This window comes from Rousettus aegyptiacus, unplaced genomic scaffold (assembly GCF_014176215.1).
Source record: "Rousettus aegyptiacus isolate mRouAeg1 unplaced genomic scaffold, mRouAeg1.p scaffold_m13_p_16, whole genome shotgun sequence".
In the NCBI taxonomy this organism is placed as follows: domain Eukaryota; kingdom Metazoa; phylum Chordata; class Mammalia; order Chiroptera; family Pteropodidae; genus Rousettus; species Rousettus aegyptiacus.
In genome coordinates, this window is record NW_023416291.1 from 47,093,040 (window position 1) to 47,120,255 (window position 27,216).

At 33.2% G+C, this 27,216-nt stretch overlaps 1 protein-coding gene across 2 annotated transcripts in view; it reads right to left on the bottom strand.

Moving 5' to 3' along the window:
• The window catches only part of TLL1 (tolloid like 1), a 164,342-nt gene that overhangs the window by 76,383 nt on the left and 60,743 nt on the right, over positions 1 to 27,216 (bottom strand). For both annotated transcript variants that reach the window (XM_016121109.2, XM_016121108.2), the window contains 5 exons: positions 12,598 to 12,708; positions 8,832 to 8,912; positions 7,221 to 7,373; positions 6,590 to 6,707; positions 1,477 to 1,655 (listed from right to left, as the gene is read on the bottom strand). In XM_016121109.2, the coding sequence (XP_015976595.2) occupies positions 1,477 to 1,655; positions 6,590 to 6,707; positions 7,221 to 7,373; positions 8,832 to 8,912; positions 12,598 to 12,708 (642 nt within the window). The remainder of the gene's footprint in view (positions 1 to 1,476; positions 1,656 to 6,589; positions 6,708 to 7,220; positions 7,374 to 8,831; positions 8,913 to 12,597; positions 12,709 to 27,216) is intronic.

A 27,216-nucleotide genomic window follows, 5' to 3' on the forward strand; every position in this document is an offset into this window, starting at 1 on the left:
TAAAATATTTTTGAAAGATTATTCCCTCTATTCCTCTTGACCTGGGCTACCTTAACTAAGGGCTTAGTCATCTCATAAACTACTTTTTTAGGTTTCTAACAAATTTCTCTGACTTCAGGTTCATCCTCCCCTTCCTCACTTCTCCATTCTCAGTTAATAATCTCCAAAATCAAAGAATTTTTTCTTTTTTTTAAAATCTGAACTCGTTCACTTTCAATCTTTTAATTATTCTGCAGTAAAGTATAAAATCTAAGTTCCCTAGCTTCATACAGATCCCCTATAATCTAATCTCCCTAGGCCATCACCAATTAATCCCCCTGACCCCCTTATAACTTACCATAGTCACAATGGGAAAATAAAAATGATTCAATTTTATGTATTTATAGTTTTGGTCATGCAGTTTTTTCAGCTTAGAAATTCCCTCACTCTTCTGTGCACTTAGAATTCACCTACTTTACTTCTGAATTTCAGGTCCATTGTGACATGTCCCTTGACTCTCCAAGGTACATTTTGTCATACCTTGTATGGACTTTATGCTACTCTCAACATATAACTATTGTTCCTTTTCTTACTTCCAGGCATATATATATATATATATATATATATATATATATATATATATATATATGTACATACCCCACACTAAGCTTTGTATTTTTCATGACAGCATTACTAACATCTAATAGTGCCTCAAGAAATAATTGGCATCAAATACGCGATGAGCAAATAGATCAAAACTGTTAATTACAGGAAATTCTAAAAAATGTGATGGTTGTAACTTGAAATTGGCTGTGAATAAGTAAATTAAGACACATTTTTAATTCAGTCATACTTGAAATACATACTATCTTATAAGGCAGTTCCAAACAATGAGATTTTTCTTTTGTCAACTGAAAGGTACTCATCTTTATAAATTTATGAACATTAAAACAAATAGAAAGCTTTAAAATGAGACTTATCACACATCGACCGTCAGAGAAAATTAAATTTTCATTATATATTATATTTCACATTCTTAAGAATTTGCCGTTAGGGTAGTCAAGTTTAAAAGAAATCTCACAGAAACTATTTGGTCTATCCTGGAAATAACTCCTTTGCCTTAAATTTTCTCCAAGAGTCACCCCTAGTATAACACAGATTGCTATAGTAGCATCACATTTAATGGAAACCGTGGACTCTTTCTAAATACCTATAGTATAAATTATAGAACTAAATATAAAAAATACTATAAAAATTTTTAATAATATTAATTTATGAATCAATAGCCTACACTTATTCTTAGGGAACACAGAAGTTTGGACATAAAACAGCTAAATCTTAAGAAAAAATAACAGGCCTAAAAAACCATATAAGATCAATTTTAAAAAATTGAGGGTAGTTTTTAATTAAGCAAAATGTTGATTCTATCATATCAAAAAAGTCAGTTCACATTTTTGTCAGTCAACCTTAAACCCAACACATTCTGAAGCCTCTCACCCGGCTGGATGTTTTCTCTTATGATAGTTACATGGTTATCTCTATCTGGTCTCGTGTGTTCATGCCAAAAGCCTATCACATGGCCCAATTCATGAACAACAATTCCAAATTTATCACAGTTCTTGCCAATAGAGATCGCCTGAGGTCCATTTCCCCGCCGACCTACATAGGAACAGCATCTGCAATAAAGCAGAAAGAGGAGATGGTGGTGGAAAGGGAGACGCTGGATGAATTACAACATGGTGAAACTTTTGTAAAGAATTGTAGTAAAGTCCAACACATTCAGAGGCAGAACAGAGTTTCATTAACAAATATGGCTAATTTCTAGTATTCTGGTAAATTTACATACAAAAAAAGCACCTCTAAACAATCACTTAAAGTACCTTTGTAATAACTCACATAGCATAAATTATGCCTTAAATCATTTTTAGGAGTAGAAGATAAATTAGAAAATAAAATACTTATTGATTATTTCGTGCTATTATACATATAATTACACTCAAGACTTATCAACTCAAAAAAAAAAAGACTTATCGACTCACATTTATTTCTAATATAATTTGTTATCTTTATAATCCATCTAAACTATTATATTATTTTGTCAATATGATTATCTGGTAATAATCTATTATTCCGTATTAAATATAAAAACAAAGTTTATCTTTCCTCTTTAAAAAAAACAGAATTAAATTTATTTATGAAATGTTGGTTAATCAAAAAAAGGAATTACTTTTCCTAGTCATGGGAGATTTCTTTTTAAGAAGGAAACTTCTAAAGAAACTCAATTGAGGAAAATTAGTTTTAAAATGTGAATTATCTAAGTTAATGGTTAACTGGTGAAGAAAAAATGACAACTGATAGGAATATGAGATTTATGAGATTGTTTCAAATGATCAGGCTGACATTTAAGTGTGACATTCTATTTTACCTTCTGAAAGAAGCTCCTGGACTCTCAAAATGTAAAACATCCACAGTATCTTTCTGCAAATTTTTCTCAATTTTTTGACATTTATACATATTTGATTATGTTTTTCTACTCAAAATATAGACGTTCCATTTATTCGTTTTGTGTGTGTGTGTGCGCACTAATATGTGTGTGAGAGAGAGCACACACATGTGCAAGGGTGGGCACACAGAGATATCCACTTTAAGTTTTAAGTGGTATAATAATATAGTAACTACAAGTACATATATAAATAAAATTATATCTAAAACTTCGATAATTAGGGTTCACATTAAAATAGCTTATCTACAGGACCACTCCTCCAGATAGCAATAAGAAGGCACTAAATAATTGGTATTGAATAGTTGGGAATCATGATGCACCAGACACCAAACACCTCTTCTATTTTGTTAAATGAAAAGAGAAAATTGCCAAAAATTAATTTCCCAAATGATTAAAAGAAATTTCAACTAATTTCAGTTCCCAGAGTAAGTACATTTGATCACCCTTTGGTTGCCCACAAACACGCACTGTCATTCTAATTGTTTTGTAAGCTTTAAAATGCCTAAGAATTTTAACCTACACCATGCTAGTTAAATGAACTAATTGGACTTATTATTTATGACTCTATTATAAGTTAATTAAGCTTAACAAATCAATCATAGAAAGAGAAATAACTGGTACACAAAAAATAAGGGAATTCTGTTTTTGCCCCGAGGCATTTTTTTCTAAAACAGTATGTTGTAATCCATATATAGTTACTTATTACATACCTAATATTAGTTAAGTATTATATATTAAAAAACACAAAAATTGCAAATTTTAAATTTAAACTGAAACATTTGCAACCATATAGCAACAGTAACAAAACTGAAATACTTAATAATTGTGTAGTAACTAAATTACCCATATTCAGTCATTCTTGCTGAATGTAATCTATGGGTTATATCCATAGAAGAAAGCACTCTGCTTTCAAAATCCTGGATATAGTCAAGGCGTGTGGTCAATGTATTTAATCAAAAACACCTTTTTTCTTTTTCTTTTACTTTTTTTTTGAACCATCGTTTCACCCATAGCCCTTTCCGATAAATAAGATGGGGTCCCATAATGAAAAGCAAAACTACATTTGATGCTTTCTACAACGGTCCTGTGGAAAAAAAAAAAAAAAAAAAAAAAAAAAGGTGGTCGTTTGACCCCTGACATACTAATTATTACATGGCATAATTGCTTCAGCTGACTAATACAGGTCCTTTCTATCACTTAGCGGGAAATCTAAAGTCCTTAAAAAATACTATAAGATCCGACACGATCTTCACCACAAACATCTCACCATGCAGATGTCATCTCTTACTATTGCCCCCGTCACTCTACTCAAACCATGCGGTCCTTGCTGTGCCTTGAGCTCACAGCCTTTTTGCTGCTTACTCCCTCTGCCAAGAACTCTGTTATCCCAGGTAGCCATATGTCTCATTCCCTCATTTTGCACAAATGTTCTCTAGTATACTTAGATTGCTTTGCTTTTTGTCCTAAAATTGATGGTCTATTATTACATTTTATATTGAATTTATTTTCATGGTTTTTTTTTTTTTCCTGCTTCCCTGCCCTAGAATGTAAGCTTTCTGTGCTTTGTTCGCTGCTGCATCTCTAGCCCCTAGAATATAGCTTTGCACATAGTAGAGCTCAATAGATACAGAGAACAGACGGGTGGCCACCAGAGACAGGGACTAGAGTGTGGGAGAAATGCTTGAGAGGGTGATAAGCTACAAATTTCTTTGGAGGAATTAGTTCTTACACTAATGACATGTATTTTTGCAAAATAATGATTTCCAGTTATAAGATAAACAAGTTCCAAGGCTGTGAAGTACATGTTCTTTAATATTTCTTTAAATTCTTACAGCCTTCTATTTTAGGATTACACACAATGTTCTTTAGCCAATGTGTAAATTTTCAACATTTCCTTGGTCTCTACTTGTAAAGCAATGTGCTCGGTGTCACGATGGCCATGGAGATAAGCTGCCTCCCCTCATCACTGATGAAGGCAGACAGCTGAACCAGCAGTGGAAATGTAACTATTATAGCTGTGGACGGAGCAAAGTCCCACTCTGGGCAGCTCAGGAATGAGTGAGAATAAAGTATGTGAAGGATTTCCAGTGGTGAAAAAGAAAAGTAAAGGCATTCCAAGCAACTAAGGTATCACAAGCAAAAACACAGAGAAATGACAGTGAATGGGGAAAAAATATTTGAGCAAGATAAAACAAATAAAATATAAAACTTTGAAAAGAGCTAAATGAATAGAAGAAAGTGAATATAAATATGAATTTGTTACAAACAGAAATTAAACAATAAAATAAAAAGCAATTAGTGCTTTAGATAGATACAAAATCAAAGGGTGGGAAAGAAGAAAGATACAGTGATCTAAATACATTATGTATTTAGAAATATATCAGCTGTGCTATATCCAGTCCTATTAAACACCAGAAGGAAAAAAGGACAGTTTAGATATGGACTTTTAAATATTAAATAGACATGAAGAACTAGGAGGCTTTCAAAAGTAACCAAACCATATCAAGTTAAAATTAGAGTAATTTAGAAGAAAACATTGCTTGAATAAGTCATAACTAAAAATTTGTGGCACTATCAAAAAATGTATAAAAGGTAATAATGTATAATTTTTGTTAATGTCACTCAGGGCTGAAATAACCTTAAGTTAGTTAACCTAGGAAAATATGGTAGCACAAAGCCAGATGACAACCACTTCCATACCTACTAAAATACATCTTTCCTCCCCAAAAATACATGTCATTAATGCAAGAACTAATTCCTCCAAAGAACTTAAGCATTTCTTTTTATTTTTCTATACAAACTATACTGGAGGATATTCAAATAACTGATTAGAGAAATAGTCTCCTTATGAAAGAATTTCAGGTAGTAAATGTAGAAGGAGTAAAAAAAGGAACAACATGAAATCACTATTTTGCAATGATGGGAACTTTACCTGGCTGTCACCGCTTGAATGTACTAATCAATTGCGTCATTACTAAAGTGGCAGGTCCTCCTGATGTGATGCTGTGTGGACAGTACACCCTATCAAATATTCTTACCACACAAACAAAAATTGAAGCTGGATTTAAACAACGATTTAAATATAAGTTCCAACGAACTGGAATACGGGAGTGAGAAGTTTGAAAACTTTCGCAATAAAACGTATTTCAAAGCATACAGCATTGCTTGAAGAACCGCTATGAATGTAACTCGGCCAGATTATGGGATTTGTGGAGAGATGTGGTAGCATAAGAATCTGTAAACGGAAGTCGTGGTAAGTTCATGGCATTCCTTAAATGTCATATCAAGGAATTTGGATTTTATTCTCAGGCTAGCATTTCCCAAAATGTGTTCCAGGAGACCGACGTATGTTTTTTTTATAAGGGTGAGATGAGTGTATTCTCTTTTGAAATAAGTTTACAGAGCACTGTATTCTCTAAGCCTTTGAACTGGTCAAACACTAATAATGCGCATCGGCAGATTGCCATAGAAACAGCCATCTGAATTTCACACAGCATTTTCACAACTTACACAACAGTTGTTATGGAGAGAGAGAGTAGTCCTTACCACCCTGTAAGAAGCAAATCTAGTAGACATCATTATAATAGGAAGAAACACTAAAGAATGTCAAAAAAAAAAATGTGGTTTCTGGCTGTGAGCAGGATTTTATGAAGCTAATTCTAGTGGCAGCGAATTGGTGAGACAAAACAGGAGAGCTATTGGAATAGACAAGGTGTGAAATGACATAAATAGACCATAAATAGAATAGAAGTGGAAACTAAAAGACACAGTGAATATCGATAGACACTTACTGCATAGATTTTAGAGGAAGCACAACAGAATTACTAGGCGATGAATGACACCGAAGTTTCTAAGTCAGGGAAGCAGGACATTAGCAATGTCACTGTCTAGTTAGAACACAAAAGGAAGTGGCTCAGGAGATTGAGGACTACACTTGAGGTAGACGCACAAAGATCTGCGATCAAAGAATAGACTTATCGAGAATATAATATTTTCTTATGTAAAATTCCTACTGTCTCATGGGCAAAGTACTAAGCAAATCATAGGAAATGAATCCTACCTGTGGATTTACTCAATTTACTAAAGTCATTCCCTGTTTCTACTTACCCACACGGCCTGTATGTGAATACAATGTAACTCTCTTCATCACTTCTTTCAATGAAAGTCACACACGTGTGCTTTTCCCAGTGCCTCATGGCCTGCTTGAACATGGCTCGCTGGCTGCCTGGAAGAATAGTGAGACATTACCAAAACAGTGTCTGCCCCAGAGACAGGTGCTAGATGCTGGCTCCCCCGTCACGAGTCTGGCTGGGCGATTCAGACGCCACCACTGTCATCTACCAAACACTAGCCTAAGAGCACCACGAGGGAGTCGTCGTTAAGGAAGGACACCCACTTTGTAACCAGAAGGTTCGCGCTTACTATGTCTACAAATATGTGTGCACGAGGCTCTATAAATGGACACACATTCTTCCTGTCAGTTGAAGAGAAATCGGCCTCCGGATTGAATGGGCACATTGAACAGTCAGTTTGAAAACTGGAACAGTACTTGAGACTCTTAGAAGTCAAGACTGAAGATGTTTTTCAATTACAGCACATTCTATACTAACAAACGAGGTGAGGGGATTATTTCTCAAGTTTGATTTTATAGATTAATATTTTATAAAAAGGTACTCTTAACCTGTATGCTAATTATCTATTTCTTTTTTTTACAACAGACAGGCTGGGAATATCTTACCAGTGAAGTTGCCTCCTATAACATAAGGAATAACGCCTCCAGGCCATATTCTGTCTGTTCTCGACGTAGCAGCTCTAGGGACTCGATTTTTCTCATTTTGCCCTGAGAATTTTAGAGGTACTTTTTCCTTAACTGTGTTGTTTGGCTCCAAGCCTGCAGTGACATTTAAAAGATTCTGTGAAACAGAGTCCTCGGTCAGGAAATCATTTACCTCTTAAAGGACAAAAGTTAAAATGTCTTATTTACATATTTGTATAAGTATGCCTGAAGTCAAAACGCATCAAAGAAAAGCTTCATGTATATTACATACTAGAAGAAAGCATTCAAATATTTAAGTATTTCACGTCAAAATACCATTTATTAACACTCTCTGAGCAAATTTTGATGAATTTTCATACGTCAGCCTGCGGCAGATAGAAGTCAGGCAGACTCGTAGGCGACAGAAAAATTCTTTTACGTAAGGATTCCACTTTACTAGATCACTAAGAAATTCACCACCAGAAGAAAACAGACATTGTTATAAAGTCCTATGCTAATCAAAACTCTTTTTACTCCTGCTAAGTCCCGAATCCTTTATTCAGGATAGATATTCTGTAGTATAGATTAAAATTATAACTCTCACATTATAGAGACAGTAAATGAAATAACATTAAGACAGACAAAGTCTCAGACTTCTGAGACAATGAGCTATCTGTCTCCATAAGTCCCCTGGAACACAGCATATCAGTGCACAAGGTGAGCGGGTTAACATACAACACAGTCTATTCTACAGCAGCTTTCAAATCTGTAGTTGTTAACTTGTCTGGGTAACCTTTCTTAAATATCTGTTACTGTTCTATTTTTTCTGAAATTTGCATAATTATTTTTTCTTATCCATCACTGTTGACATAAATATCCTACCACAAATATATTCTTCAGACACAATAAATATTGAATATATGCCCCCATGTCTGTGTCTCTAACATGTCTTTTTAATATCCCAGAGCAAAGCATCTTTGCTTGGGAAAATTAATATTTGAAAGTAAATAGCATCAATTTAATAATCCTTCAATTTAAAGGGTGTTAGAATATGAACTTTGAACATATTTTTTAAAAAACAACTCAAATCTACAAACAGGGGTTAATAAATTCAATACCATAAATATTAACTAATTATGAAACCAGAAGGCAGTTTTCCTACGTATATTTTTGGAAGAGTCGAAAAAATGTTCAATTATTTTTTAATCTAATAAATCAGTTTATCAATTTACTTTAAATTTTATTTCAAAACAGCCATAATAGTTTTCATTTGATTAAAATTGGTGTAGTTCCATGCTTGATAAAAATACCTTAGTGTGAAACCCAATTTACTGGAAATAAATATCAACAATAAAATAAATACCTAATATATTTTTTAAAAAAGAAACTGAAAATAAGTTAAAATATTTCAATTGCACAAATTAAGTTCTAAAAAACTCGCATCGAATACCAACTAACAAAATAAAAATAAAGTACTCTTTCTTAGTATATGTCCTTCGCATACTTGGCATCATAATGGCAAACTGAACTGCTATGAGTATAATATTTACTGTACATCAAGTCAAGCGCCTGCAACTTTAAACATTGATATACCAGAGCCAATTCTTCTTATCCTGTCTATAAGTTGGTAGAGGGCCCCTCGTTTCTTTGACATACTGTGGTCTCCATATCCACCTTAAAGAATAAAAGAAAATAGTTAAGTTAAACTTGCTGTATTTGAAAGTTTTAGTAAATAAACAATAGTGATAGGCTACATTGATTTCTCTTTTAACATCTTTTTTTTATGTGATCTTAAGGTTAGAGTCATGAATATTCATCAAATCTTAGAAGAGGATAAAAACTCTACAAAAACAAATTTCAGTAACTAAAACCAAGTCAATTGGGGGGATCCAGAGAGCAATCTACATGACTTTATTTGGGCATCACAGAAACTGAGTCATCTGTTTACAGTCTGAGACTTTTTTCTTCACTGTGACCATGACATCACTTAATGTTAAAGAAGATGACAGCAAGTTGTTCTGTCCTGTTGATTGCATTCCAGCTATTCCCCAATGCAAACCAAATACTTCAGATGCCAAATCAGCAAATGGGAATAAAAACATAAAAACAAATGTATGGTCGAGTGTTGCTCCGAAGCTTTGATCAATTTTAAAATACTACTAAAAGCATATATTTTATAATATATTCAAATAAATTTTGAAAATTAGTTTCTATAATTTATAAAAACCAGTAACACATAATTAGAAAAAAAGTCACAAGGAAGACTCAAAAAAAGATGTTCAGCACAAAACACATTTCTGTAATGCTATGTAATTTGCAAAATTTATAAAAACAGATGTAAAGAATTTGTAACTCAAAAGGTAAAGGAGAGGGTCAGGGTAAGGAAATACGTCTTCTCATAATTTTAACAGCAAAGACTAGAAAAGGTAGATTCTTGTCATAAGTGAGAAAGATCATTTGATGAAAACTAAGTCTTCTGATTCTCATTCCAGGAACTTAATAAAACGCTCTCACAAATCAATTCCTATTCTCCCTTCTTCTGGGGCAAATAATAGACAAATAACAAAAAGGTATCACTCAGGAAACAACGAATATGACCAATAATGGTATCAGAACAAGTGCAGATGAATTTGTACTGCTAAGAGTATGTGGCTCGTGAGTCTCTTAGGGCTAAAACAATGAATGAGGGCCAGAAATCCATGAAAACAGAAAACTGTTCTTAGACTTTGAACTATTTCCTTCCAGTACCTGTTTTTCCCCTTTTGAAATTAATACTGAAACTTATTTACCTAGGAAGCTAATTAAAAAATAATTATAAAATTATTACCATATAAGGCCCTTATAGGAAAAAATCAATTAAGACCTTATAAGGTAAATAGGTTAACGTGCTTGTTCGCTGACTAACAATGTTTAATTATCTGCATTACATGGTCACATTTTTCCTGTGCCCCTTGAGAAGAATTTTTGAAATTTTTTTCATTGAACATTTTAGAAAGATGAGGTAATACTTAAATGTATTCATTTTTAAGCAGTTATAAGAAATATTTTTAAAAGATGGCATTTATGCGTTTGAACTGACTCTTACGTAACAATTATATTTCATATTCGATAGGACTGAAATACCTATAAATAGATTTAGAAGGAAGTTAATTGTGAGAAAAAAGAAATGTCTTAGAATTAAGGTTATTATAAGGATAAGAGTAATTACAAACTCGAAAGAAACACTGTTTCAAGACAAAGTAAATAATGTCTTTATACTTAGAAATTCTGAATGAGTTTTATAGCAACTGAAGTAAAATTCTGCGGAGGAAGTTCATTGAAATAGAAAAAAGGAAATTAATAAAATAGGTTGTTATTTCTCACATATTCTAAAAACAAAATAAAGATATACTAACTAAATAAATATTTATGAGAAAGACAATAGATTCTAAATGAAGAAATAAGAAATATAATTAATTCAGCACAAACTAACAAGAGAAAAGAAAGGGTAAGAAAAAATAAAACATGTAATACTTTAATATTATTTAAAATACAATTGTCTGAAATTCAATTGAATAGTGCAAGTTACTCTCAAACTCGTGTACCTTTCACATATAGATTTAGAATATATGTATGTTATGATTGACAGTAAATGTTTTACGCTATTTATCTAAAATAATGTTTTTTTCCAACTATTACAATTTCAGAGCTTCACTATAAATGAAATGACAAAAATTAAATAGTATTAATTTTTTTTTATGCACAGAAAATGAATGCCACCCAATACAAAGTAGGGGAGGGGACAATGGGTTAAAGACATAACTTGAATAAAGCTTGAAGCTAACGAAAATTTCTAAAAAAATGAAAATGTAACATGAGAAATCTAGAATTTTGCCAAATTGTACCATTGCTCTCTTTTCCCGAATCTATTGTCTGCAGCCGTGTTAAGCGTGAGACAGAAACTGGACAGATGTCAATAAACATGTCCTACAGGGAGGTACTGTCTGCGATCACACTGATCACATTTGATGCATGTTTCAGAAAAGGCTGTCACCACATATAACAAAGGCTAGGGCATTCTATTTTTAAAGTAGTGTTATTATTTTAAATAAGTTCTTTAAGTTTTATTATCTTACATAAATTCCTTATTCGTGGTAGTGGTGTTTTGATTATACAGGAAAATGTCCTTATTCTTAAGAAGTGCAGGCCAACCTACTTAATTTCAAAATGCTATGTGGTCTGCAGTTAATTCCAAAATGTTGTCTTCACACTTATGCATGTATGCGTATACGCATAAAGTGCAAATGTGGTGAACTTAGCAATTGCTGGATCTTATAAGTAGGAAGACTATTGTATTGGTGCTTCTTGAAGTGTCCTATGAACTTTTCTCTATGTTTGAAATTCGTTATAAAAAAAAGAGCTGCAATAAAAGTAAATTATGGGCAAAAAGAGATATTAATTCACAGTAAAAACTCTTAAGTCTAACTCTTGTCTGCAATACACACACACACACACACACACACACACACACACACACACACACACATATATATTTTCCCCCATAAGCTAGAAGAAAATAAAACTAGATTTGGGCATGAAAGGAGATTTGAAGAGATCAAAAAGCATGAGAGTGAACAATTTTTTAAAAATTATAACTATAGAAAGCATTTTTAACATTGCAATTTTCTCCAAAATAAAATATAGAATTAAATTATATTGAGATAATACAAGGACTTTTAAATTTTAATAAAAATATTTTAAAATGAGAATCAAATAACTTTTCAGATATTTCAAGTCTCAGACGGACACAACTAAATCATGTCAGACAACTAAAACTAAAATTGTCTTATGGGTTTTCATAAAAATCATATAGATAGATGGATTTTTCTAAATAAGTTTGTGTATAATTACTCTACAAATAATTTACATTTTGTAACTGCAAATGGGAGACAATCGAATGTAAAGCTCAAAAGTGTGAAATCTGGCCAGCCTCATAACTGAATTTTGGTCCTAACTCAGATACTTCCGGGTTATGTGATAATAAGCAAACTATCTAACCTAATCCTCGATCTCCTCACTTGTAAATCACAATTATCTGGGCAGCTACCCTCATGGGGTTGTTATGAGGATTCAAAGAGTTATGAGAATGCAAAGCACTTATCGGGCCTAATATATAGTAAACACCACCACACGTTTGTTTAATTAATTAATTAAATGACAACTATGAACAGATCTTAAATTTCTAAATAAGCTCATTTGTGTCTAGGAAATTAAAGTTGATCAGAGAGACATTAAAAGTGATCCAAAGAGTATGTATAGCATGTAAAGAGTATATTTTTTTCCAAAAGAAATGCAAATTGAATCAAATAATCAGTCATACCTGAGGTATGTCCAAGTTTTCCAAAAGGGTTCTGTGTAAGGTCAATTGTTCTATCTATTTGAAAGATATTTAAGTCTTCATCATCTAAGGCAATATCACCCCAAAACACAGCTAAAAGAGAAAAGTTCGATTAAAATGTAAAATATTCAAAAGCAAACAAAATGCAAATAAAGCTAATTAGAAAAATACTGCTAACATATAGAAATGTGGTGCATATATAAACAGATATTTCAGAAAGTAATTATAATTGAATATATCGAACCTTTTACAGTATACTATAAGCCACCTGGAAAATGGCATTACCACATTTTTTTACTTTGGTTTGTGCTGTGGGGGCTAATATCATTTCCTTGAATGAAATAGTCACTGATTTAGGGGGGGTTCAAAGAAAAGAGAAACCGGTAACCGTGAACTAATTTGCAAACAAAATCTGATAAGAATGTGTGCATTTATATTGGATGCTTGTGGCCAGAAGCAGGTCTTCACTGACAGGTAGAAGAGGTATAAAAACTAAAACATGTTCTGCGATCACTTTGTAAAGCAAGGAACAATCAAGGCAAAAGAACAGCATGCTGTTATTTATCAAATTTATCAAATTTTTAATGAACTTTTTCTAAAAATGACATTGCCTCTGAGTCCCAAAAAATTTATACATAACTACGAAAAGTAATATTTAAGTCTACATTTACTTAGCAATGACTAAGTGCCAGGCCTTTGATATTTAATGACAAATAAAACATTGTCCATATTTTCAGAAGCTTCAAAGTCACTACCCTATAATCTGAGAACTCGCCACCTTTATCTTTTATACCCAGTCTTTTATGCTACTTAAAAGTCTCTGTAAACCGCTGTGAAAAACTGTGAAAGAGTATTTATAACCAGTATGTAAATTTCTCTTTTAAAGTCAGAATTATACAATAGCAAAACAAAACAAAATAAAAACTGTCCTTCTTGTTTATTTGAGTCCAAAGCTAGACTAATCAATCCCATAGTACAACCAGATGTCAAAATATAATAACTTTAAGAAATAGGAAACTTAAAAGAAAGAATAAATTATTATGAAATAGTAGAACATTGACAAATGCCTTGGAAATTCCAAGATATTTGTTTCTTGATACAGGTTTATAAATTTTCTTTTTAAAAATTTTTGTCAGATTTTTCTTCTGCAAAATGAAAAGGGAGAGGGAAATACATTAAAAATTTACATATTCATGTTTTTCAAATCTCTGTCCTTTACTGGATTCAAACTTCAATATTGATGAATTTTAACTATAAAAAAGCCAGTTAATAAAATTAGTTAATTTGTGAAATTTAAATTTCATTTCTGAAAGCTGTATAATGCTTTAGGCTTTGATCAAAGGTTTATCATATAAAATTGTTTACCCAGTTTAGTTTCCTCATAAAAATTTGACATGGGATAAGAAGAGGCTAAGTTCATGTGTAAATCCAGAAAGGAAGAAAGTAAAAATCAGTTCAATATACGGGGGAAAAAAACCTTCATTAGAATTAGAATTCCTTCATTAACCCCTCTCTTCTGTCCTACTGCTAGTGGGATGTCAGTCTGTAGAAGTAGAAAGATGCTTCCTATCTTTCACTATCGTAGAGACAAAGTAATGAAAAGTCTGTAAAAAGTTTATAGCATGGGCTAAGCGGTTGGTCTTGATGCCTAAAATTGAATCCAGATTCTCATCAGCTTCACACACAGGCAACAAAAAACGCTGATGCTCCACTCACTGTCCCTAAAGTCGGACATCCCATGAAATAGATGGCCGGTCTAAATAAAATATTTTGCAATTATATAAAAGGCTTGTTAGTTTTCATAAAAATAAATTTTGCAGTCTTTTATTTCCCCCCCAAGATTTCACGGTACTTTAAAGTAAAACCAAGTTTGCTAATTATTTCAATCTTCCACCATGTGTATTTACTATGCAAATAGTTGTGGGCACTGTTTGGCAGGGACTCTCAGCCTGGCTCTTCCTTTCTTAGTGCTAGGGGGCAACTCGAGGCACTAAAACAGGGCTTCTCTAACATTAATTTGCATAGGAATCACAGTGGATCTGGTTAAAATGTAGGCCCTCATTTAACAGGTCCAGAGAGAGGCCTCAACCCCTACATTTTTAACAAGCTCCCATTACCACAAATAATTATCATCGTCATCATCTTTATTAGTAGTATTTTTTTCTACAAGAATAAACTTTTACTTCTCTCTGAATCAGCTCATTGACTTGAAAGCTGAAGCACTCGACCAAGAAAAAAACAGTTTGTCAGTACTGTATTTATATAATAAAAGTAGCATGAATAAAATAAAAGCCAAATGTGTTTTAGATTTTTGTTTTCTTGTAATGACTTTTCACATGCAATAGGATTCATGTCTTGATGGATTATATCAAAGACAGATGAGGAGCCAAGGATATATAACAGTTCACAGAAGCAAAAACATTACTTCTGGGGACAAGAAAAGGCACAAGGCCAGATGATTCTTAAAAGGAGACAAAACTGTTCTGGAGTAGATAAGGCCATTTTTTATTTATTGCTATTTTTTCTGAACTAATAGCTTCAGAATAGCTTGGAAGTTCTGAATATGCCATGAATTGTTTCGGGAAAAGAACAAATAATTCTTTGAGAACAAGCAGTGCTAAGTGACTAGACCAATTCATTCATGTGCAGACTTGATACACTGTTAAGTTACATACTTTTAAATATGATATTGTCAATAGAAAAAATTGACATCTTAGAAGTTCAACCTATCACATAGTTTAAAATGCACAATTTCTTCTTTATATTGCATAATTTATAGATTTCTAATTCCTCCTCTATTTAAATCTAAGTGTCCTATTGCTGCACGCGGAAGTATTTACTCGTTGGCATAGCAAGTTAGACCATGACATTTATATTAATATGGATTTGGAATTTGCATTATTATCTAACACATATTTGTTATTCAGGCTTCAAGATATTTGTAATTCTCAAGTCCACTTAGGAGTTTTATATTTTTGGGTTTTGGGTTTTTTTTTTTTTCTGTATGGTATTTTCTATTTCGTTTTCATCAAAAAACAAAATTAAAAACAGTTTTAAAACGATGAAAAACTATGAATCACCACTCATTGGCTCCATTTAATACAGTAATTTGAGGTTACTAATAGCAGAACTGAAAGCAATATAGGACATTGGTTATAAATGACAGCACCAGGCAAATGCTCAAGTGTAATTCGAATATTTACTATCTGGAATTCTGCTAGGATTCTTATGGTCAAAATAGGGTGGGAGCTAACCAATAGGCCATAATAAAATGTCAAGAACGATTTCTAAACTACATGGAAAACCACAAGTTTTATTTTTCTCCTGGAGGCTATTTGCATTCATAATACTACAAAAAAAAATTTTTTTTTTTTAGTCGGAGATGAAGAAAGAATTCTTTTTTTATAATAGGCAGAAAGAGAACCCCATTTTATAAAGAGTGTACAGTAGGAGACAGTCTGAGACTGTGATTCCCTACACTCTAACTGTAAATCAAGTCTGTTCCACTAACTCCTCGAGTCCCCAGTGATTTTTAGCCTTTCAGTTTTGAAGCTGGGGTTCAGGGACCAGCTTAAGGAGGCTTCAAGTCTGTAATTTCCTAAAAGCTGTGTGAAAAAAAAAATATGTATGTGTTTATAAACAGAATCACCACATGTTTTGTAGAGGAGAGGTCCACAATAGATTGTTTAAAAAGCATCACACAAAGTAAAGGACCACTATTTTTGCCAAAAGCAAAGACTTGGGAGAAAATACTCACAAGCTAAATACCCTCAAGAAGATGAATATATTAACGTGAATTAACACTAAGCAATATGACAGCTGGTTACTGCTTGAAAGCACACTGCGTAGACAAGTTGATAGAGCCTCCTCAGGCATTACCTACAGAAAGCCTTCCCAGAAACCTTGTCTCCCCAATTAATCCTTAGGTGTCTCATCCAATTGTGGTCTGTCAGTAATGGGCAAACATACAATACTTCATAATGGGTTTCCATGGTCTGATTGCTCTATCTAATTTAACAAATATTGACCACAGGAAGCAAGGGCTACTCATCATTAAACTCTCACTGCTAGAGTGTCTGACATACACTAGGTCCTCACAGATGTTTTGAGGCACACACAAAAAAATATGAATGATGGAATAGGGTATAAGTTGTCTATAACTAAAACGAGGCTAGGCATGCTACATACTTCATAAATTTTCTTGAAGTTCCAGAATACTAGATGTTTGACCATTCCAAAGAAGGTATTTCAAATTCTTTCACTCTAGGGGGAATTACCACTACATTCTTTGTATTAAAACAATTAAAAGGCGGCTGCCTTTCTTTTTCATTTCAGTAGTATGTATTAAGTATAGTTATATGAAATGTGTCCCGTTTTCTCTAAACGCTACACGAAGATGCTCGGGAAATACATGACTGAACTAACAGATCAGTTATCTTGAGATTTATGGGTTTGGAGAGACAGTGCAAAGATTTAACAATAGCCAAGAACAATTGCTTATTACAAGTTTCCCATATACAGTTTAAACTTTCTGCTTTTATTGATATTGGATTTAGAGAGGAATAATGATGTCATGTGAAGTCCTAACGAGGCTGCTTTAGCTGTTTCAGCCTCCAATAAAGGCCTAGTGAAAATTTCCTCAGACAAGGGCAACATTGAAGGCTCAAAAGTCAACTATTTTTACATGATTGACAACCTCTAAGCAAATTCCCAAGGAAAAGTAAGGTTTGGCAAAAGTTATATATACATTTTGGAGACAATGTTACATGACTTAATTGAGAAAATAATTTTCTGGTGTCATTTCATATGTACAGAATAAATTTTCTCCCAAAATGGCATGTGTGAAAGTTAATTTAACTTCCAAGCTTGGGAAACAATTATCTAAAATTTTAAAAGCTCTTGATACAATACAAAAAATAAATAAAGATATTTTTTATATAGACTCTCAGAAATACTCTTACAAAAAATAAGGATAAGAATATTTGTCACGTAGTACATTTCTTTTTTAAATTTCTAGTAATAAAAAAGAACATATTTGGAGTCCAATTATTTTAGTGGTTGTTCAGAAAAAAGCATCCCATGCAATGTTTTATTTAAATGTTTTAGGGCTTTTTCCCCAAGATCTGCATTTTCACTTCTGCCATACACCATCACACAAACTGAATAAAGTCATCTAAACTATAGTTTAAATGTGTGCACTTAGCTAAGTACAAATGATGAGCTAAATAAAATGGTTTATTCATCTTTGCCTCATAAACCAGGTTGAAAGGTGCTTCTGGGTAAAATGACTCTATCTGGTCCTTTAAAACAAGATGTCTTCATGGTGCCATATAAAAGGTTAGATACTGCTTGGATTAATGGTTATCAAATAAACTAAAAAGAAACTATCCAAACATACTCTAAATTAAGAGGTCCCTTCAAAGAACACAGAACTGCTGCTATAGTTAAACAGTTTTCGACTATTTCCTGAATCAGAAAATAAAATGTAATTAATATAAAATCAAAAGTTCAATCTGAAATACAAAACAAATAAACATGAACACACGTATACACATACACCATACTAGAGCAAGGAATGTTTCTCTAGAATATTGAGATACTGGATAATAAAATCATTTTATCATTTTCCATAATATTAATGAGCTTGGAGATGAATCTAGCTTGATCGATAGATTCTGAACACAGGACACAAGCAGCAAGTTGTCTTTTTAAAGTTTTATTTTCCCGTTTCAAAAGCAATTTTACATTACGAATGTGATTAAATGTTAAATTTTCAAATAAACATATCTCTCTTTTTAAGTCAGAAAACAAAACTTTTCCCATAACAAAAGATCCATTGAAATACCATATCAATCTGCATTTATAGCCCACAATGCCCGTGGATAGGATTTCTCAGGACATTTTTAAAATATCACCCATACCACAAATATTCATTTTGAACTCCTTGTCTCAAAAGAGAAAACACTGACAGAAAAAAACTTAGATCAAGAAATATAAAAATAAATATTGAAAAAGTGTTGTTTTCGGTCTATTTTCTGGAGCAAGCTTTAATAAAATGAATTGTTGTAGTTCGTGTTTTTAAAAATTGCCATTCTTATACTGCTCAAATAATGAATATACTATAATCAACCATTACCAAATTTGGTTTATCTATATTTCCCATCATACATCTTGTAATGACAGAGCAAACACTTGTTTTTTTCTTCCCTTAGGCCTATACTTGTTTATATTTGTGACCAGAGTAGGAATCAACTCTGATACTTTTTTTTAAAATTAAGTTTGTTTATTTTCTAAATATTGACACTAGCTCTTGGAGTAAATCTTGATGCTTTCCTGGAAGTAAGATTGTTCATGCATATGTACTATTTTCTATATTGTAGCTATGTTTTACCCACTGGCTAGACTCCTCTACACAAAGAGAAGAATCTTTTTTCCCATTTTTTATCCATTTTCATTTGGTCTACTGTTGTGATAAGCTGAGAGAGAAAATGTTGCATTCCACACTTTCTGATTATTATTTGTCGTTGTAAAAGACTTCCTCATGGGCACAAGTCAAAGGCTGGGGTGCTTTTACTTCAGTTAATAAGTCCCACAACCCTCAAAACAACATGCATGTACTCAGCAAAAGAAACTTTGCAAAATTTACAAATTCACTGACATCTTAAAAACCTGACTCCACATAACAGATTTCTGTTGCTTTTCTTCGTAGTCTTAGAGAACTTAAACAATTGGGAAGGTAATTAAGTAGAACTTTATTCGCACCATAACAAAATTGAAAGATATTTCAAAAAGTTGAAAGATCTGTGACATATCTCTAGTCAATATTGTTTTCGACATTTTAAACTTGTTCTTTAAAAGCTCTATAAAGTATCAGTAATTTATACTAATATCAAATATATGGTGCTTAATATCAATAAAGTACTCTCATCAACATTATCCTCTAGAGCCTCAGAAAATTCTAGAACATTGATTCATACTAGTAACCTGCTGATAGGATTTACTTTTTAAAAGCTTACAATTGTATTAGAATATCTACACTTTACATGATATAGCAGTTGATTATCACTCACAGGTTGTTTGAGTTCCAAGATGCTGAGTCAAAAGCATCGCCTGGCTAAAAGATTTCAATTGAGGTCATGCTGGTTATCCATCTTAATTATGTGGGATGTGAAGGAATAGGTGGTTCCTTTATTTTTAGATTTGTGGAAACAAGGATGTTATCTGCACAGGCATATCAAGATAATATACTTTATTTGGAAAATGGAAATGATCTGCAGAGGAAGTATCTACTAAGGGAAAATTAAGTTCATCGTAACTCGCATACTGGAAGAGACAAAGCTACCAAAGACCCTGCTTATTATCTAGTTGCCCTATTAATATTATTGAGTAATTTGCTTTTAATGTTTCAAGCCCAGAGATAAGAAAGTACAGGAAACTTGATGTTGAAATACAAAATAAATATACGTATATTATCTAAATAAAATCTTTATAAATACCAGGAAATCAAGGTTCTTAATTACATCATTTAAAATTTTTAAGTATTTCATATTGGTATAAATTTTAGGTAATAAAATAAATGGGAAAATTAAATAAATCCTCCAATTTCTCTGTGGTATTATTGATCAGTTAATTTTAAAAAGAGAATAACTTAGAAGTTAAAAGAACTACCAAATTTGTATCATGAACAAAAATTATATCTTTAATATTTACCAGGATAATCCACTTGGAATTTAAAAAATCTATATATTAATTCGCTTTAATAAAGTCATTGGAGCTTATAAAACAAACCAATGTCTAAAATTGAAAAAGAAAGGTCATAAATAAAGAACTCCCCCAAAAGAATAACACCTTTAAAAACTAATGTGTTAAATTCATTTTTTTTTTCTTGAATTTCATTAGTGCTGTCTAGTGAAGAACCAAATAAATGACTGTTACAGCCATGGTCTCCAAGAAAAAGTAATTCAAGTGTTGCAACCAATTGTAATGATGGACTGTCATTCATAGATACTCGGTATTATGTGTAGTTAGAGCTAAAGGTTTAGCACTAATAAAACTGGATGCCCCGTGAGCAGTTGCCAGGGTAATGTGACAGATCCGGCAGTGAAATCTATTTTTAATATTCCTTGCAATAATTCAAAGTGGCCTTAAAATACCCAGCCTACTGTCAGTTTCTGAATGATAAAACAGAAAAAATAGAAGGCTAACTAGTCAATTAAAAATTGCTTTTGAACGGTTGTTTAAAAAGCATACCAGAAAGAAATCTAACTATGGGAGATGAACACACACTGTAAACACATACACGCCTTACTGTTAAAGTGTACAGCTGAAACTTATTGGATTTTGTTAACCAACATCACCATAAGAGAAATTAATTTAAAAAATTAAAAAAATTAAAATAAATAAATAAAAAGCATATCTAGTGCGCTAAATTATTTTTTCCAGCTTTATCGAGAAATAATTGACACACAACATTGTGAGAGTCTAAGGTATACAATGAAGTGATTTTATATGTGTATGTATTGCAAAATAATAACCACAATAAGGTAAGTTATGCATCCATCTGCTCAATTATGTTTTTTTATGGTGGAGACTTTTAAAATCTACTCTTTACAACTTTTTAATATGTAATAGAGTATTGTAAACTATAGTCGCCATGCAATGATGTACTCTATTAATCTCTAGAGAAAGGGATTGTGCCTTAATTATTTTTGAATCCCCAGTACCTAGCACAATATCTAGCTCAGAACAGAAGTCCAGTAAATAATAATAAATAATAAAATAATCTAATGATTTTAATGTAATGAAAATAATATATAAACATATTTCTTAGGTCTGACCCAAAAAAAGCCTTGAGAAAAATGAACGGCAACAGAGTGGAAATAAACACCACTAGCACTCATGAAAACTTCTCAGTAAAAAACAAACAAACAAACAAACAAACCAACAAAAACTCGACCAAGTCTAAGTTTGAGGTAGGAAGTGAATAAGATGAGCCTGGGACATATTACAATACCAGAAAGCTATGAAGCTACAAAAGATTAAAGCATCGTGTTAAAGGATTCAGAAACTATTGATTAAGATTCCACTGGCCAAAACCGGGACAATTCGAGCATTGATAATGATAATAAGTAACTGGATTGAAGCATATACTCAAATATGTTTAAGTCCATTAGTTTACCAATAACACTAAAAAACAATTGAACACCTTTGAGGGACGCTAGGAAATCAACTCACTTATTTTACAAACATATGTATAAAAAGAAATAGATTCTACAAAATGCCTTCTGATAATTAGTGAGAGTGGGTATTTGTACATACATTCTTGGAACACTTCTTTCGCGAATGGTCTATTTCCATCTTTCAGAATGTTTTTTCTTTGGAAGGTTTGTCCTATGTTCATTGATTGTAGATATACTCTGGAAACTAAATTTTTTTCTCATTACAGTAGTTTCTGGTTTATACTGACTACAATTTATTAAACATACTCAATTTAAGTAAATGCATTTAATTTTAACATAAATTGTACAATACTTTTGCTTTATATTTTGTGCATTTAAGTCATATTTAAGCAACAGATTTTTTGTTGAGGTCATAAAAATAGTTTCTTACATTTCCTTAAGTTCAAATATTTACTTTTCACTTGTATGTCTTAAGTCCACATTGAAGTATTTTTTTCTTTTGCGAAAGGTAAAAAATTTATCTTCTTCTGCATGGATAACTAACTCTCCCAGCCCCATATGAAGAATGGCTATACTTTCTCCAAATATCTTCAATGCTGCCTGTCATATACGTTCAATTTCATTGGTATGTTAGTCTTTAATATCCTATTGTATTACTAATGATCTCTTTATGATTAATCTTTACATATAATAGGATTAATTTTCAAAACTTTCTCAGTTATTCTTAGCAATATGATTATCAATATGAATTTTAAAAGCAGATTACCAAGCTACAAGAAAAATCCTTTTGAGATCTTGATTATAATTGCATTGACTCTATAAATCAATATAGAAACTGTCATTTTAAAGATATTTAGTTTTCATACTCATGATTGTATTTCAAATTATTTTGGTTTTATTTACACCTTCCCACAAAGGTATAACTTTCTCTTTGTAAAGATCTGATGTATACCTTGTTGAATTTATTTCTTCATAGACTTTTAGATTTTGTCATTATAATACTAACGTTTTGAATTATTTGTTCTAAGTGTTTCTTGTATATAAGAAAATGAATTTTATATTTTGATCCTGTACTCATCATATACATTGAATATTTCCACTAGCTCAAATAGATCTCTTATATTCCCTATAAAGACAATTCTCTATCATCTGAAAGTAATAAATTGTGTTCACCTTCCAGTTTCTCTGTGTGTGTGTAAACTCATTTTTTATTTTACACAATTCCTAAAATCTTAATCTTGAGAATAAGCACTAATAGGAGGGATACCTGTCATAGCTTTTAAAGATAAGCCTTCTAATATTTTACCACTGACCATTCTTTTAGCTAAAGGGTTCTTTGTCAGGTCAAAGAAGCCTCTTATGTTCCTAATTTGGATTTTAGCATTTTGATTAATAAAAGAGATCAGACCATAATATTTTCATTATTGTTTACTCTTAGAATCAAAGTTACAGTACCTTCATAAAATGAGCTGGCAGACATTATTTCTTTTCTAGTCACTTGGACACTGTATTTAAGAACAGGATTATTTATTCCTTAAATGGTTGGCAGAAATGACTTGTAAATGTGTATGAGCATAGGATTATATTTAAGGGTGGATTTTTTTTTTCTGTACAGTAGCCTAGAAGTTTTCTGTCTCCACTTCTCCTACAAATATGGAGAGAGATGGGAGAGGACCACTACTAGAGTCTTTTCTATGGTGTTTTTAGGGGATGCTCTGATGGGCTGCCCAGGCCCCACCTCCTGTTTGGAGAATTTACTCCCAGATGCTCGAAAGGTTGTTGATTGAAAGACTTCAGCTGTCAGCCCTCTTGGCCATAAGTAGCTAGCATCCAATGACTGAGAGAGAAGGATATATAATAGTATAGAACCCTCAACCCAACTTGGGACATCTCTGATGGGTCATTCTAACATGAGAGCTCTAAATTTGTCTGAACCTTCACTGTGACTACATTATAGCCCAATATTCTCTATCCAATCCTGGTTCCCTCCCTTCCTTTCCACAACTGGTAACTCAAGAAATCTTCCTGATTACCCCCCCCCACATGCTAATCTTCAATATAGAGTCTGCTTTCTGAATAACTCAACCTGTGACAATTGGTTCAAAATTGGTACAGATAAACATGCGCAAATAGCCTCTGGTGTAAGATAACAGTTTAATGGTTAAGTCTTCCTCCTGCAGTGAAATAGATCATAAAAAAGTATGTTGGTGTGATATGTCGGCTTTTGTGCAATATAAGGGAAATAGTAACTCTTAGGCCAGCAAATAAGGTGCCTAATGCTGAACTCTATTGATGCTAACAAAAGACAGAGAGCAATCTATAAGTAAATACCAATTATGAGTGGAAGCCAGAAAGCCTTCTCGGCAGCTTATCGAATGCGCTCGTCTCTAACAGGTTGATGACAGAGAAAAATCAAAGATGAGGTCCAGGACCTAATAATTCTAAGAGTTATAAGGCTCAAGAAAGGGCAGTCCTCCTAGTCTCAGCAGGTCAGCTACATCAAAGTCAGATCCTACTTGGAAAATAATAGTACCCTGACACATGGGATGGAGAAATATGGGTTGATGCTCCTGAAAATCTTGAACTTCCAGATTTCTTTGAAACCTCTGAGTTTGAAGAAATGACTAGTGCTCTCCTCTTGTTTAAAGGTGATGCCAGTGACATTTCCCTGAAAGCCACGTAAACCTCAAGATCTGGCATCACCTCTCTTCCTGGCCAATAAACCCAAAACTGGTGTTAAAGCACAGTATAGCCCGACCAGGATGAGCTGGGCCTAAAACAAGAGGCAAGGGACTATATCCAAAAAGATCTTTAGAACCTAGATAAGTTGTATTTGGCAGAGCCCAGAAAGGATTCGAAGACTCAGTTCTAAGGATATAAAGTTATACAAGAGAGTTTATTAATTTGGAAGCACTATCCTGAGATACAGTATTCGATACCCTTGAAAGGACACGGGAAGATAATGCAAACATGCTATTAGAATAAAGTACTGATGTACCTTATGTAAGAGAGAAATGCCAGAACTTCCAACTCAGAGGGATTAAAAGGCTCAGAGAAGCAACTATCCTCAAATGGGCGTACTTTGCTCAGATAGAAAACCCACCGGATGACTATACGACATAGGAGGGTCCTGAAGATAGGATATTTACCAAGGCTGTAAGGAACATGCTACGCTGGTGAAAGGAGATCCAGCCTCACTAAGAAGTAGTGTACAGTAACTAACATAACGGTAGATGTCAAGTATATTTCAATAAAATAAACAATTTTAAAAAGTGAAGATCTGTTGAAAGCCAAGATTGATGGCACAGGATGGGGTTACAGAATGGCTCAGTGACAACAATGGGTAGTATGCTAGAATCCCCCCAAAAATAAGAGGTTGTAGGATAAGGCTCAATTGCCATCAGCCATGTGGAGGCAATTACCATAATGCAAGGCAAGACTATGGTCATTTGCGGGAAGCTTGACCCTCAGAGAGTTATGAGATAGTTAGTACAGCATGGCATCCAAGGGGTGAAATATATGGGCAGCCAACCAAGGGTATTATTCAATGTACACAATCAAAAATATGAAAGCTTTATAATCAGAAGATTGAGAGTGTTTACCTCCCATCCCCCCTCCCCCCCTCAAAAAAAAAAATACCTTACTGAGCTTCAGTATATAAGTCTGTTTTAAGACTCAGAGCCTATATGTTGAAGAAGTTATTGGGTTTCCAGGAGGAAGAATCTTGCAATACCCTGAAACAAATACATGATAATGAGTCCTCAGTCCTTCCACAGAAGCCTACAGCTATTTCCATGGATAACTAGAAGAGGACTGAGCAAAGCTTTTGGAAATAAGTATACCACCAGCTGGAGAAGGAACCCCATAGACAACCATGGGAGAACACAGTGACCTTAATGACAATGTAGGTGTGTATTTTTGCAGATTTCAATAATCTATGCTCATAGTACCTACCATGAGTCACTGAGACAGAATGTCAACTATCCACTTTTCATGAAGGTAGACGGATTTGTGTTATATTTTATTATACTGCCATCTAAAAATTTGATGTGTAACGTTTGCCTGCCCAGAATACAAAGAAGCATTACGGTATTTACAGTGGACGCATGAAGGACGTCGATTGGCTCTTAGAAAGTAAAAGAGTAGAGGGAAGGGAGTAACAGCAAAGAGCTTGAATGAAGACGAAAAGAGAACTGAGCCTGTGGTCATGGGGCAATAATGACAAGGCTGACGAGACTGGAGTGAAGGGTGAAACCACACTTTGAGGGGCGGGGGGCTCTTAACTTTAAGGCTTGTAAACATCACCCAGGAGGCTAGTTAAAACGCTGATTTATGAACGCTATCTTCGGAGAATATGTTCCAATGGATTGGAGTTCAAGGCCAGAAATCGACATTGTTTTCTAACTCCTCACTCGTTCTCATGTGATAATCCACAGCTCACACTTTGAGAAATAACACCAGGGAAGATGGGGCCATTCGTTGACGGTTTTGTGTGGAGGGTAATGTTAAAAGTGTTCCAGAAAAATTAATCTGTTGAGTGGCATGCCAGAGGCCAGTATGAAAGCTACTGATTAGTTCAGATAAAGGCGGCGAGAGCCTGGCCTGGCATGCTGATGGAAACGTTAGACAAGACAGAAGAGTTCCTAGGGGTGTGTACACGCAGAGTCAGAAGAATCTGATGATTTCACACAAAACATGGGGCAAGAGGAAGAGGACAATGACAAAGCCCATAATATTTTCTTGACCGAGCTTAATTCTATTGCAGCAGTCATGGGCTGAGAGAGGCATGGTAAACAGTGGCTTACATCCCTCAGGGACGTGGGTGTGGGTGTAACCACTTGATAAGCCACCTAGACTAGCCAAGGAGAATGGTATGACCTTGGGGAGGAGAAAAAAAAGAACTCATGAATCCCAACTTCTGTTGGACATGACAGGTATCGATCGGATTACCACTGAACCAATTCCATTTTGTATACGATTCATTCTTTAAAACAGAATAATTATAATCATTTAAATAAAGTGCTAATTATATTTTTAAGAAGCATATTCTAGAATAGAAATATGAATAGGTATAAAAGTAAAGGTAAATACTCTTGGAGTTCAGTCATACATGGTCAAGACAATAATGTCTCTTTTAAAGACTAGCATTCTTATGTATCCAATGAAAACAGATTTAAACCCAATCTCTTCTTACAACTTTCATTTACCAGGAGAGAAAAAAGAGAAAGAATGGAAAGTAATAACTCTCTAATATACTCTAAATGTCTCAAAGATTTCACCTGTTTAAAAATATATTTAGTCATATTTCTGTTTCTGTACAGACCACTGTAGCGGATTCTCACTGGATTATTTCCAAAGTCATTGTGAATGTTTATGTTTGTGTTCCTGCTTTCGAACATTTAGAAACTAAACAAAGAAAGGT